Genomic DNA, 13,206 nt, shown 5'->3' on the forward strand with positions numbered 1-13,206 from the left:
TAGTTAATGTTAAAAGGTATATAGACATATATGCTATACATGATTATACAAATTATGAAACCAACTAGTTTATGTAGCAGTTAATTAGGTTATCGGCAAAATGATGATCAGCAAGACAACATTTCCTGCTCTTCCCTTTATCAGGTATGGAAGCCTCAGTGAAAATGCACATTGTGAAATTACACAGCAAAAAATAGATTGAACGAGTCTTAATTGAAAAGCTTCAAATCGGTCTAATTTTTGCCTATTCAGTATTTTTATTACAGGATATACACACACACACACACACACGCACACACACACACACACACACACATTCAGGTACATACACAACCACTGTCAAACACACATCATCCATCTCATTTTTTTTCTGGGTTTTTTTTTTTAACCTCTGTGGCCTCAAACCCAATTTGCCCCTTGGACAATTTCACCTCATAGCGCTGATCTTCTCAATCAGTTGCCATCGCTCATCTCCTGTCCCATCTCCTGTGAAGAGTCACATCCTGCTCACATTCATTAAGGTGGTCTCATGTGCACCACCTCCAGTGTAGCATGGCATCTCTGTGTCACACCTCTTCAGCTGAGTACAAAAAACAAAAAAGGGATGAACAAAAAAAAAAAAGCACCACTCACATCTTAGACGAGGAACCTTCAGCTACTCTCACTGGTGGAAGTGAAATACTGTATGTTGTGCTCATGTTGATAAACCATGAATCACGCTGCACATTATTGTTTATTTCATATTGCCTTTCTGTTTTGCTTCTGTTGCTGTTGTAAATCTTTTATTTTCTTAAAAAACACAGGAAATTCACAGTTTGTGAAGGTAATTATCTGTAAGTAGAAACTGTTGTGGATTAGTTATGAAGGTTTAAAGCTACTTATGACACTTTTAACCTCATGTGAATGACATGACACGCTCATCAAACATCTGCTCCCTCTCTGTCGTGGGCACAGGCCATCCACTCAGTCAGCTGGCATCATGAAGGGAAGCAGTTCATGTGCAGTCACTCAGACGGCAGCCTGACGATGTGGAACCTCAGAAACACCACCAAGCCATTTCAGGTCACCTTCCCTCACGGTGAGAGTCACACCCACACTACTCTACTTTTTTTTATTATTAACAGAATCAGGACATATATATTTCCAAGCTGAAAGAACTGGGTCATTGGGCTGCTCACTGACACAACAGACAAAAAGGACACATACTTTAGGATAAATCTTAAATTTCATCAATCGTAGAATAAATGAATGGTTGACTCTCTATGGGTTGAGATTCAAATGGTAAAAGTAAGGCCTGGAGAAAGTCTACCTTTATGCTCATTTTAGTTGTGAGTTGTAAAATTGCAAATGTATATGTTATGTAAATATAGTCTAAACCTCTACTTAAGGGAAAGTAGATTCATTAGAAGACCACAGATAAGTGTGAATGTGAGCCTTTTATCGGTGAAAATAAAACACTTATAGACAGACATTTTGTGGACTATTGCTCTTGCCCCATAAGATTACATTACTGCTGCCATCTTGTAGCTGTCAGCAGAGGTGATCTTCTGGACAGATTCTAATGCTTTTTGTGAGAACAATTTACACACCAACATTTCTAAACATAGCCCCCAGGTTGAAAATATCTGAAACTATCCAATTGTATGAACTGGTTAATGGGGAGATTGGGGTTATTCCATGTGGAAAACATCATGCTGTACATCATAGACACTGGTTCTCTCTGTCAGTCAGAAATTAGAGATGGTTGTGCACTAACCAGAAAGTCGGTGGGTTGATCCCCAATTCCTTAATTCTGCATGTGGTAATATTCTTGGGTAAGACACTGGACCATGAACTGCCCCTTCCCTTGTGTGTGATAGAGAGTGTGGAATGTGTTTGTGAATCTTTGAATGGTAAACATACTGTAAAACACTTTGAGTGGTCATTCAGACTAGTTATAAATGTAGTCTTTACCATTACCAAATCCTTGGAGTCACTCCTGGTTATCCTGGCTTTGATGAGCAGTGCAGCTGTGTAGAGCCATTAGCTCCGTATTATTCAACCAAGCTCTTTGCCAAGTGATTTCACATTGAGAGTGCATGACAAAGCAAATCTGGCTCTGAGTACAGAACAGTGGATTGAATGATTTCCACTTTATACCCAGTCCTCAATCGTCTTCTGCCAACGTATCCTCTCTTTGTCTCTTCTCTTCCCTACCACTCTTAAATTGTCAGATATCTGGTGGTGAATATTTCCTCCCTTTGACTTTTGAGCTGTGATCAGAATCACAAAAGAGTGAGGCATAGGGAAGGATGTGGGCGATGAATGTTGAGGACAGCACAGCAGTCCCTAAGACACGGTTAAATACCAGTAGTTTGTTAAGATAACAGATAAACAAGAAAGCAAGTGAAGGACAGGAGTAACTGTAAATGAACAGAGGTGAATTGAGACTTGGAAAAAGAAGACACATAAACCGTAAACCTGTCTGCTTATATGAATGGAACACTCCCTTTATTCTTGCATTAAATAAATGAAGTGGTCAGACCCTGAGCATATTCCGCTATGGAATTCATCCAACTGCACATTACTTTATGCATTACACTGTACTATACTGCTTTAAAAGGCATTTATAAATAGTTTTTTATCATGACAATAAACCTACGACTGTATTAATTTAAATATATTTAATAAATCCATTTAAATTAGGCGTTGGTATAGATGTTGGTTGGACTTTCATTGCAGAACACAATTACAGAGACACCAGGTTGAGATATATGTATTCAATAATAGAAGATAAGTTGTGCTGTGCAGGATAATACGAGGAGACTCTGGCTCTCGGCTCCACGTTGGTCCTCATATAATCCTTCACTTTGGCTCTTTTGATCACAGTGGAACACAATTGTAAAGGCTTTGGTTGAATCGAGTCTTAAAGAAACCAATGAACAAACAGTTTAAGCTACAGTGTGGATACGTGACCCGAGCTCATCAAGACTCATTGTTTTGGTTGAGCTCCATCACATTGGCTTGCTCATCTTGTCAGACTCGGGTCGGGTTAAAGACAGAATGGGTGTCAGGTTTTTTTTCTCTATGGTTCGGGTTCAGAAAGAAAGTTGCTGCTCCAGCCACACTAGTTTGAGCTCATGATTGCACATAAGTGTGCATAATAAGATTTTGTATTGAGGTCATTAAGTTTTCCGTCATGCTTTATTTTTAACAAGTAAAAAATAAGGTTCAACTATGCTGGATTCAGCATTAGGACTGTATTTGAAATTGCTGCATTCCATTCTGTGAAAAGCAGCAGTAGAGAAAAGCCTCGCAGTTCAGAATCATGTTTCAGAAGGTGCTTGGCTTTTGTTCAGAGCACTTTGTCCGTGATGCAAAAACCCAAGGTCCCTCTGCCTTCCAGCCGAGAGATTTCCTCTTTATATCAAAGGCAAAATCATTTCATTATGTGAAGCAGCTGAAAAATAACTCTCTGTAATGTGCCAACACTGATGTTGGTCTGCCACTCTTGACGTTTCCTGAAAGGAAGAATTGGAAATATTACACAGTGATAATAATTAAGTATAGAGGGAACTTTTTTCTTTGTTCCGATCGGGATTGTTTCTCTGGAACTGTCATGGTGACTTATAATGAGACATACAGTGTTAGTCACTATTACGTCTTTGTCATAATGGCTAGGGAGGATAGGGCTGTGAACTTCCATTAATTAATGTAGTTATGCAGAATAGAATGAATTGCTTGAAGGGGGGTCATCATAACACATAATAAAAGTTGAAGACTAATTCATTTCCCAATTTCTCTTTGGTAGTTTGCTCTTTTGTTAATTTAAATTGTCATAAAGGGAAGAAACTGAGTGGTTGCACAAAAAAGAAGCTTTGCGTTAGTTGACACAGAAGTCAGACATCCAAACTGTAATCAGTTGAAAGCGAACTGATTGGAGTCCAATCAGTCACACACCATTTAAATATGATGTCCTCCGCATTGATCCTGCTACACTATTGCTACCTCATACTGCTGATGGCATCGTTTTGCATTCACCTTTCTAGATTAGAGTCTTAACCTGTCAAATGTCTAGAATGTTACTCAGTGTCCTGCTTTGGCCTCATTCTTGTATTAGGGGTTTCCTGCATTGTGCTCCCTGTTTAGCTTAGGAAGCTCCTTGGCTAATCCAGGGAGCATTTTCCAAGTGGAGCCATCAGTACCAAGTATTGTGTATTTCAATTTGTTGCAATAACTTGTTTCATTATAAAGAGAGTGTTCCTGACTGAACTAACCTTAGCAAGTTTCCTAAAAAGTGTATTGGTTCAAGTGGATCTGCAATGTTTCCTGCAGAACTGCAACGCATGCTATTGTGGGAAACTCTGAGGTCTGTCTGTCTCCATGCACGGTTATATATCGCTCTAAATTAGTGGGTGGTCTATATAATAAATGATAAAAACTCAACTGAGAGGGTTGTGAAAACCTCAGATGTTAATTTTATTGTCTTTAAATATTGTTCATTATTTGTTCTTTTCTCTAATTCAGGTAAGATACAGAGGGATGGGAGGAAGGAGTCATGTAAACCCATCCTCAAAGTGGAATACAAGACCTCAAGGAGCAGGTGTGTTTCTTAAACAGACATTCACATCCACATTTCCTGATTTTCATTGAGTCCTGAGTTTGATTACAATAAACTGTGATTTCAGTTTTGGTGCTTAGGAAGTTTTTCTTTATCCTGTGGTTATTTCATCATCTAGTGAAATAACGAGGATTTTGCTAATGTTACCCCAGACAGTGATAATCACGAGCCTCCAATAGAAGCAAAAAGCAGTTATGTTTTAGGCAAAGCATTATTTTATAATTATAGCCTCTTAAATTGTGCTCATGGGCCAAGAGGGGAGTAAAATTATACATGATTACACTGTGCTTTTAAACCAGTCTCCAGCTGGTTCGTTCTTTTGGATCACTTCCATAACTCCTGCAGAACCAGCACAGAGATAATAAAACACTTCATATGTTTGGGTTTGTAATTAATTCAGATTCAGTTCACTTCACAGTGGATTTGCTTTATGTCAGCCTTCAGAGGTCATTGTTGCTGTTACATTGTATCCTACAATTGTGTTGAATGACACGCGGTCCTATAGATTCTAGAGTGAGAGTCAAAGCTTCAATCTTTTACTGTTTATCTCAGTTAGTGTGACATAGTTTCATAGCTTTAAGCATCAGCATTCTTTTTTTTTTATTCATTCATTTTATTTTGTTAGTGGCTTGAAATAACTGACTTATAAACAGATTGAAAATCATATGCATGTCTCATAAAAGGTTAGATTGACTTATTGGTATATAAATGTTTTTATTCAATTATTACATAGTCAGGTTTAGCTGCTAACACTTGTGTAGCCCGAGAGGAACCATTCCTAACATCCGGTTCTACTTTCACAACAGTGAGCCTTTTATTGTCTTCTCTGGGGGACTTTCGTATGACAAGGCAGGACGGCGACCAACGTTAACCATCATGCATGGCAAAGCCATCACTGTGCTCGAGATGGACTATCCCATTGTAGAGTTCATGGTGCTCTGTGAGACTCCTTACAACAACGGTGAGTGTGTCCAAAGACAATGACATAGCTGGTGTCCATACTGATGAAATGGACGGTAGGTATGACATTTGGGCCTGTTAGATGAAAAATATTCTGCTACACACAGTAGATTTTTAGTTGTTTTTGGTGAAAATCTTTTTTAGTAATGTAGGACGAGTATTTTGGAAATTAAAAACACTATCGTGATGTCAAACAAACTGTGCTTTTCAAAGATTGGTTTGTACATTTGTGATCCTCTGTGACTCAAGTTGAATCAGCAATACAGTCAAATGTAAAAACAATGATAAAGGCACTGATTGTGAAAAATGGATGTAGTTGAATGAAAAATGATCTTCTGAAAAGTGTGGTTGTAGGTGTTTGTGTTGTTGAGCGTTATCCTTTTCAGTTTGGTTTTGTATTTTACAGAGGTGCAGGAGCCTTCTGCAGTGGTGGTGCTTCTGGAGAAGGACTTGATTGTTGTGGATCTGACACAGAGCAAGTACGTGCTTCATATAGCGAAATCGACAGTCCATGCTAGTTTTTGACATGAGATGACATGACCTTGTATCACTTCCTGGAAAACACAACATATACCTGTCATCCATAAGCCCAATCCTTAGAGCCAACAGCAAAATGATGTGGGATAAAGAGCTAACCGTGTCATTCAGAACTATTCTAAAGGGCAGAAACAGAGGTGATATATGCCACTTTGCTATCAAGGTGCAAATGCTTCCTCTCCAGCTAAATTAACTTGTTATCATTATGGGATGGAATGAAGATGAAAGGTGAAAGACGCAGTGTTGATTGATTAACACCTAAGCCTTGTGAATGCATTTAAATAGCAGCAAAACACTTAACTATAAATTAGGTCACCCAGTTAATTGGGTGAGCTAATTAAAGCTGCAAGATATGAATATCTTCTGATAAGGCTTAATGTAGTTTTAACATGTCCGAACTGTCGACAGGGTCAGATCGTTGATGAGCTGCTAATTGCATTTAAATGGGTTATTATTGGGCAGTCAGTGGCCTGCACAGAGAGGGTGTAGTTTTGACAATTTATACTCAGTATCTATGCTCATACCAATAATTATAAAGTTAGGAAAGGAATAATTAGTGCTTGTGTAGCAATTTACATGGTGGGAGTTTTTGCTGTAGACATGTTTTCATGCAGACACCTAGCAGAGATTTTTCTTTTTTTGCCTCACCTGCAAAGAGGTGTTTTAAATCAAGGTAGATAAATGAATACCTGTCCACCCTAAATTATCCATTTGAGGTTTATCACATATTCAGTGTGTTAAACAAATGTCCATTATAACTTGAGCTTTCATTTCTGTTTATTTTGTGTCATGCAGCTTCCCAGTCTTTGAGAACCCTTACCCCATGGACATCCATGAGTCTCCGGTTACCTGCACAGCTTATTTTGCAGACTGTCCACCTGACATCATCCCCATCCTTTACTCTATAGGAGCTAAACACAAGAAGACCGGCTACAGTCAGAAGGTAGGGTTGGGGAATTTGGCTTTTGGTAATATTTTTTTCAGGCTCTTGTTGATAGCGATAATGAATTCCTCTTGACATGTTTGAGCATGTTTCAAGGCTTTAAGTGGAAAAACAGCTTTATTCTCAACTTCTCTGTTCAATGCAGACAGAACATATAAAAGGTGCTTTCTCCAGGTTGCCAATATTAAACTGGAAAGTGAAAGCTTTTCAGTAATTATCAAGTAAATTCAGCCTTTTATTGAATTGCTGTTATCCCTTATTCAAAAATCATGAACAATTTTTTAACGCCACAGTTTTATTTTTTGCAAATGACAGCGTGTGTTTTGTGATTGGGTTTTCAAAATAATGGACATTCTTTCTGTGTCCATGTCAGGAGTGGCCCATTAGTGGAGGAACGTGGACATTAGGCTCCCACACCTACCCAGAAATCATCATCACTGGGTGAGTAAGAGATACTGAGAGAAATATTCTAAGGCCAGAAATGAAGCTTATGTAACAAGTCCAAACACCTATCGACTAAAACTGCTGGAAACCAAAAATTTGCAGTTTCACCCATCAAAATTAAAGTGTGCCTGCATTTGTGTTTCAACTTAAGGACATGTGTTTTGATCATTTAATATGTGCACTAATTAGGCCAAAAAGACTTAAGTAACATATAACTATCTCTTTGTTTAGGCATGCTGATGGATCTATTAAGTTTTGGGATGCATCTGCAAGTAAGTCCTTACTCTAAACTTTTCTTTCTCTCCTTCTCATTGTCTCTGAGCTAAACTCAAGTGATGCATTTTGTTCGGCTCAGGCTTTTGTCACACAGCATGCTTCAATGCACACTATATCTTCACAAGTTCCATGGCGAGTAATTTTAGATTAGCCATGGGCTCTGAAATCAAAGGTAGTTAATGGCACAGTGGTGATATGAGATGCTCCACAACAGACGAGGCACATCGCCCATTATCATGTTCACAGATGAGTACATCATAAATACCTAGCATGCAAATGTGTGGTTTCCTCATAATCTTGCAGTCTGTGAATCTGTGGGATGTCGGAGGATGACATTTCTTTTGATTGCATCACATCTGGTGTTGCCGTCTTGACATCAATTGATTGCTTAGTGAGAGTAGCTTCTCCCAGACTTCCCCTCACCTTAAGTGACTCTCTGAGTTACAACTAACTCTAGTTCAGATAGCATTTTATAGTTACCTAGCATTCCAACTTTATGTGACAGTAATATATCAAAACCACAATTTAATCATCAATGTGAAGTAATATACTAGTTCTCACACTTGTCTCCTGAAAGGGATAGTTCACCAAAAAATGTAAGTTCACCGCGATTTAAACTCAAATTTTACTCACCACTACACCGATGTGTTTGAGTCTACAAAACACTTTGGGAGTTTAATTTACACCATGTTTTAAGCCTAAACATCTGCTACCGGAAGAAGACATAAGGAAGTAGCGATGCTACCAAGCACATGCCCTCGGGCGAGAGCTTGTGTGCATTGTGTGCAGTGTGTGCAGTGTGTGCGTGCTAACGTGACCGCAGCTCCAGAGAAGGATATCAGAGGACATTTAGGCTAAAAGCATGGTGCAAATGACACGTCAAATTTGAATTTCGGGGCTTTCCAGCACTGCATTTCCAAAGGAATTGTTTTGATTTCCAAAGAGACCCTTTAGCCAAAACTTTATGGTGAAGTTACACTTACATGCATCATATGAAGTAGTTTTTAGGGACATTATTTGGTTTAGCTCATTCACTCAGGCCAGACTTCCCATCTGCCACATAAAAACACTACAATAATAGCACATGTTTCACTGGGCATCATATTGTGTAGGATCTTCCACCACTGGCATGTTGTCTTTCTCAGTGTATGCATGTTGCCGTGTAGAATATCTTCTCAATAAAAATGTCTCTGACCAGTCACGCTGCAGATGTTGTACAAGTTGAAAACCTCCAAAGTGTTTGAGAAGCCAAAGCCCGGCGAGGGCCGAGCTGCCGATTTAGTGGAGGAAGACCCTTTCGCGGTCCAGATGGTCAGCTGGTGCCCTCAGAGTCGCATCTTCTGTGTGGTTGGCATCTCAGCTCACGTCATCCTCTATCGATTCAGCAAATACGATGCCAATACTCAGATAGTGGTGAGTGAAATCACATTTAAAGCTAAAGGGAATGCATCCTGATGATTTGGTGCATAAATCCAATGTAATTTTTCCAATGTAAGTTAATGCAGACATTGTCAAAGTTCATCCAACATTGTTGAGAACATGTATCTGCATTCTTTAATTCCGAGTCTCTTTTGTAACCAGTGTCTAGACGTACGCCTGCAGTGCGAGTCTGATGATGTCATCACTCCCTCTGAGAATGAAAACAATCCATGCTTCCCAGAGCCCGGCTCCCACTCTCCCCAGCCCCAACACCCAGCTAGCCCCAGCAGTGGAACACCAGAGGGAATCAAAGACAGCATCCCCTGCCTCAAGTAAGACCCCTTCATGCACATCATCGGTTCACTGCATCTGATAAAATCAAATCAGATCAGTGAACTCTACAGTCTGGATCATCTACCACTATGATTTACTTATTTTTGTACCATTCATAACTTATTTGATCAGGGTTTTTTTTCCCTTTCCATAGCTGTATGTCCATTTCTATGTAAGTTTACTGAGATCAGTGTAAAACCAGAGTCAAAAATATTGTATGTCTCCACATACTTGACCAATAAAGCTGATTCTGATGCACCTATTATTATAATTATGATGCTTGGAGATTTTTAACACACCTGAGAAGGTTAATTTACCTGAGTGACACAAATGCATGTGGAATCATTTTGTCACAGTACTCTAGATTCTCTTCTATATGTGTCTGTTTCAGAGTGAAAGACCGGGTGGTTCGGGTCCCCCCTGGTTACCAGGCAGAGCTGGTCATCCAGCTGCTGTGGGTAGATGGAGAACCTCCGCAACAGATCACCACCCTGGACATCAACTCTGCCTATGGCCTGTAAGTCACAAGAGGCTGGACTGTCTGTCTGTCTGTCTGTCTGTCTGTCTGTCTGTCTGTCTGTCTTTTATCCCTAAAAAAATCCATTGCACCAATCAGTCTCCACTCAGAACAGCAATCCTTGGTGTAGTTTAGAGGTGCTTGCTCAAATTGATTATGGATAATGCTGGATGCCTGAGATCTTTGATAAGTGTTGTGGCCTAATGGTACTTTGACAGTTGTTCAGCTTCTTAGTGTTGTCATAACAGCATTGTTGGAAGTGAAACAGGTTGGAAACTGCACCAAAATTACACGAGAGAGACCATGAGGTTCTCATCTGTCTGTGTGTATCTGTGTCTCCATTGGCTTATGTCTTAATAAGAGGCAGGTTTTCTGGAGTGGTTTCTATTGAGCCTTTCTGAAAGGAGTTTGCATGGTCTCTCTCCGTTTCCTGAGGTTTAGCAGGTAATCTGGCATCCTCCCCCACCCCGCAGACATGCACATTAATGCCTATGTTGTTGTCAACCTTGTGATAGACTGCCCCCCACCACCCACTCTCACGACCCTTTAAAAGGAGAAGCACTATACATAATGGCTCTATGGATTTTTCTGTACAATTTCAGAATATAAGGATGCAGTATGTTTCACACTGTTCTGTTCTGACACAAAAATAATGGATAATTGTGGAGGTGAAGAATACCATATCATTGAGTGAATTCGATTGGGAACTTTAGCTCATTTTATAGGGAAAAAAAAGAAGGATGTTCCTAGTATTAACATTCAATCTATAATTGCCTGGTGTTAACCTTCTCTGAGTACAAGGTTAGAACAATTCTTAACTAGGTCTGGAGTTTTCGTGTCCTACAAAGGGCCATTAGCCAATCAGAAAAACATCCATATTTTCTGAGACCATATTTTACCACTGATTAAACTAAATTCAAATCAGGACGGTATTTTACAAAAGTAGTTGTCTGCAACATTTCCAACAAGATGTGCCGATCCTTTTAAAATATGTTATATTGAATAGAATATAAAAGAAAAAGAAAATCTCTTTTAGAAAGCTCTTTGGCTCAGAGCAGGGCCTTCATTACCCCTCTCCTCTGAAGCCATTCGCTGCTGGGATGGAATTGCAGAAATTGATTTATTTACTTTTATTCTTTTTCATTCCTCTGCACCGACCACCCCTGTGTCCAGAGGTTTGTCTTTGTTTTATGTATTTGGTATGTGGTTGCATTCTTAAAAATGTTCTGTATTTAGCACAAACATTGGAGAAAAAAATTGGATTGAATAGTTTTTAGAAAACACAGTTCAAGGTCATTGCCCATTACTGAGGAATTCATACACGAATTATCATAAAATACTCCTAATGAAAGTCAACAAAAAGCTTCAAACATCCCAAAAGTCATGTGAAAATGTTCAACACAGAGTTAAAATTATGAAATTCTGTTTCTGTTTACTATTTTAAATGATGTACTGACTCATAATCAAAATTATTGTTAGCAACAGCAACATTAAACCATAATACACAAAGCTCCACATTTGTAAACAATGATATATCATCAGTAAACTAGCAGTAAAAATACAGGACTGTCTCCTCTGGTCATGTTTACGGCATGAACATCTAAACCAAAGGCTTACAAGTTTACTGCCGCTCACTCAAAGTTTTCCTAAAAATGTTTGTACCATTTATAAATAAAATCACTGAAACATTCACTGACAGAAGAAACACTGTGCTGCAGCTTGTACCAGCATAATGCAAATTACTGAAGCAGCAATGATAATAACAGGAACATGTTTAAAGCTGCTGTTATTCTTAACATGAGCATGTTGACAAGATGTTTCTTTCAACATCTCTTCCCTGCAGCTGTTGAGCCTCTAGTCTGGATCTATGAATGCTGAGGTTTCCTGGTTGTGCCATCTTTGCTGTGCTCAGGCTCCCACAATGTGTCATGGAGCTTATACTGACAGGGTGGTAGAGTGTGGGGTTTGCCCACTGTTTGCTTTGCAGGTTTATCATGTATTCAGAGTGATGTATCTTGAGATGTGGACAGAGCAGCTTTCTCTTTGCTTGTTTTATATTTTGTCAGATTGCTGTGTAGAAAAGCCACTGATTGCCATTTGTTTTAAATATCATCGAACTCTGGTCAGTGCCTGATCAGCTGGAACATATATTGCGCAAAAACAAATTCAGTGGTTGCGACAAACAGAAGAATTACTGCTAACCAGTTTGTTGTGATCATCGAGAAGAGCAAGGTAGCAGATGTTAGTGGAGCGTATTGGAAATCAAGTATTAATATTCAAAAACAGCATGAGCAGTGTGAGATAACGACACTCGATGTGAGGTGGAGTAATTACATGAAAATATCCCAGTTAATTTCACAGTGTTTGATTGTGCTACATGTTGCACCTTTTTTGTCAATTAGAACAACCTGGTGAAATAAATCTGCAGAAATATCTTCAATACATATGTGTTTGTGTGTCTGTGCATGTGCACGTTCCTCCTCGCTGTAATTGTGTACGTCCAGTTTGGCGTTTGGGAACTGCAATGGCCTTGCAATAGTGGACTACTTGCAGAAAACCATCCTGTTGTGTATGTCAACACTGGATCTGTACGGAGCCGCAGACCCCTACCAGCGCCTTACCCGCTCCCCCCGCAGGAACAGACAGTCCACCTCAGGTAACACACACACACACACACACACACACACCTCTGGGATCTCGCCACTCACGTGCACGTACACAACTAACACTCACTTTGCATCAATGCGAAAAGGTGCCACAAATGTAGCCATTACATGCAGACAACTGTATCTTACTGTCTCACCTGTTTATCTATCCTCCTGTCCACTCTCTCTTTTTTCTACCTCCACTGATGTTTCTTCTTCCTTTTCTTCTGTCCCCTTCCTCTGTATCAATTCTTCTTTCTAAGGCTTGACTGATCAATCAGGCAAATTACCTAAGTTACACGAAATCAATGATGAGGGTGATCTAATTACTTTCCTCGTGTAATTAAATCAATACCACTGCTCTCAAGCCCCTCACTCTATCAGAGATGGTAAAAAGTTACCAATCACATTCACTCAAATACAACACTTAAAGACAAATGTCATTTCCTAAAGCTCCTAGAAAAGTTATGCAGTACTATACAATAAATGAAACTGGCTGATCTACTCACCACTCTGCTAATAGAGGGGTGGG

General features: G+C 39.4%; 1 protein-coding gene across 15 annotated transcripts in view; it reads left to right on the plus strand.

The window, feature by feature from the left end:
• stxbp5l (syntaxin binding protein 5L) overlaps positions 1 to 13,206 on the plus strand; it is a 121,918-nt gene that overhangs the window by 77,214 nt on the left and 31,498 nt on the right. For all 15 annotated transcript variants that reach the window (XM_020089623.2, XM_069532791.1, XM_069532792.1 and 12 more), the window contains exons 8-18: positions 955 to 1,078; positions 4,507 to 4,582; positions 5,407 to 5,561; positions 5,967 to 6,039; positions 6,893 to 7,040; positions 7,414 to 7,481; positions 7,716 to 7,756; positions 8,959 to 9,173; positions 9,342 to 9,511; positions 9,904 to 10,029; positions 12,534 to 12,685. In XM_020089623.2, the coding sequence (XP_019945182.1) occupies positions 955 to 1,078; positions 4,507 to 4,582; positions 5,407 to 5,561; positions 5,967 to 6,039; positions 6,893 to 7,040; positions 7,414 to 7,481; positions 7,716 to 7,756; positions 8,959 to 9,173; positions 9,342 to 9,511; positions 9,904 to 10,029; positions 12,534 to 12,685 (1,348 nt within the window). The remainder of the gene's footprint in view (positions 1 to 954; positions 1,079 to 4,506; positions 4,583 to 5,406; positions 5,562 to 5,966; positions 6,040 to 6,892; positions 7,041 to 7,413; positions 7,482 to 7,715; positions 7,757 to 8,958; positions 9,174 to 9,341; positions 9,512 to 9,903; positions 10,030 to 12,533; positions 12,686 to 13,206) is intronic.

Source organism: Paralichthys olivaceus, chromosome 10, assembly GCF_024713975.1.
Source record: "Paralichthys olivaceus isolate ysfri-2021 chromosome 10, ASM2471397v2, whole genome shotgun sequence".
Classification (NCBI taxonomy): Eukaryota; Metazoa; Chordata; class Actinopteri; order Pleuronectiformes; family Paralichthyidae; genus Paralichthys; species Paralichthys olivaceus.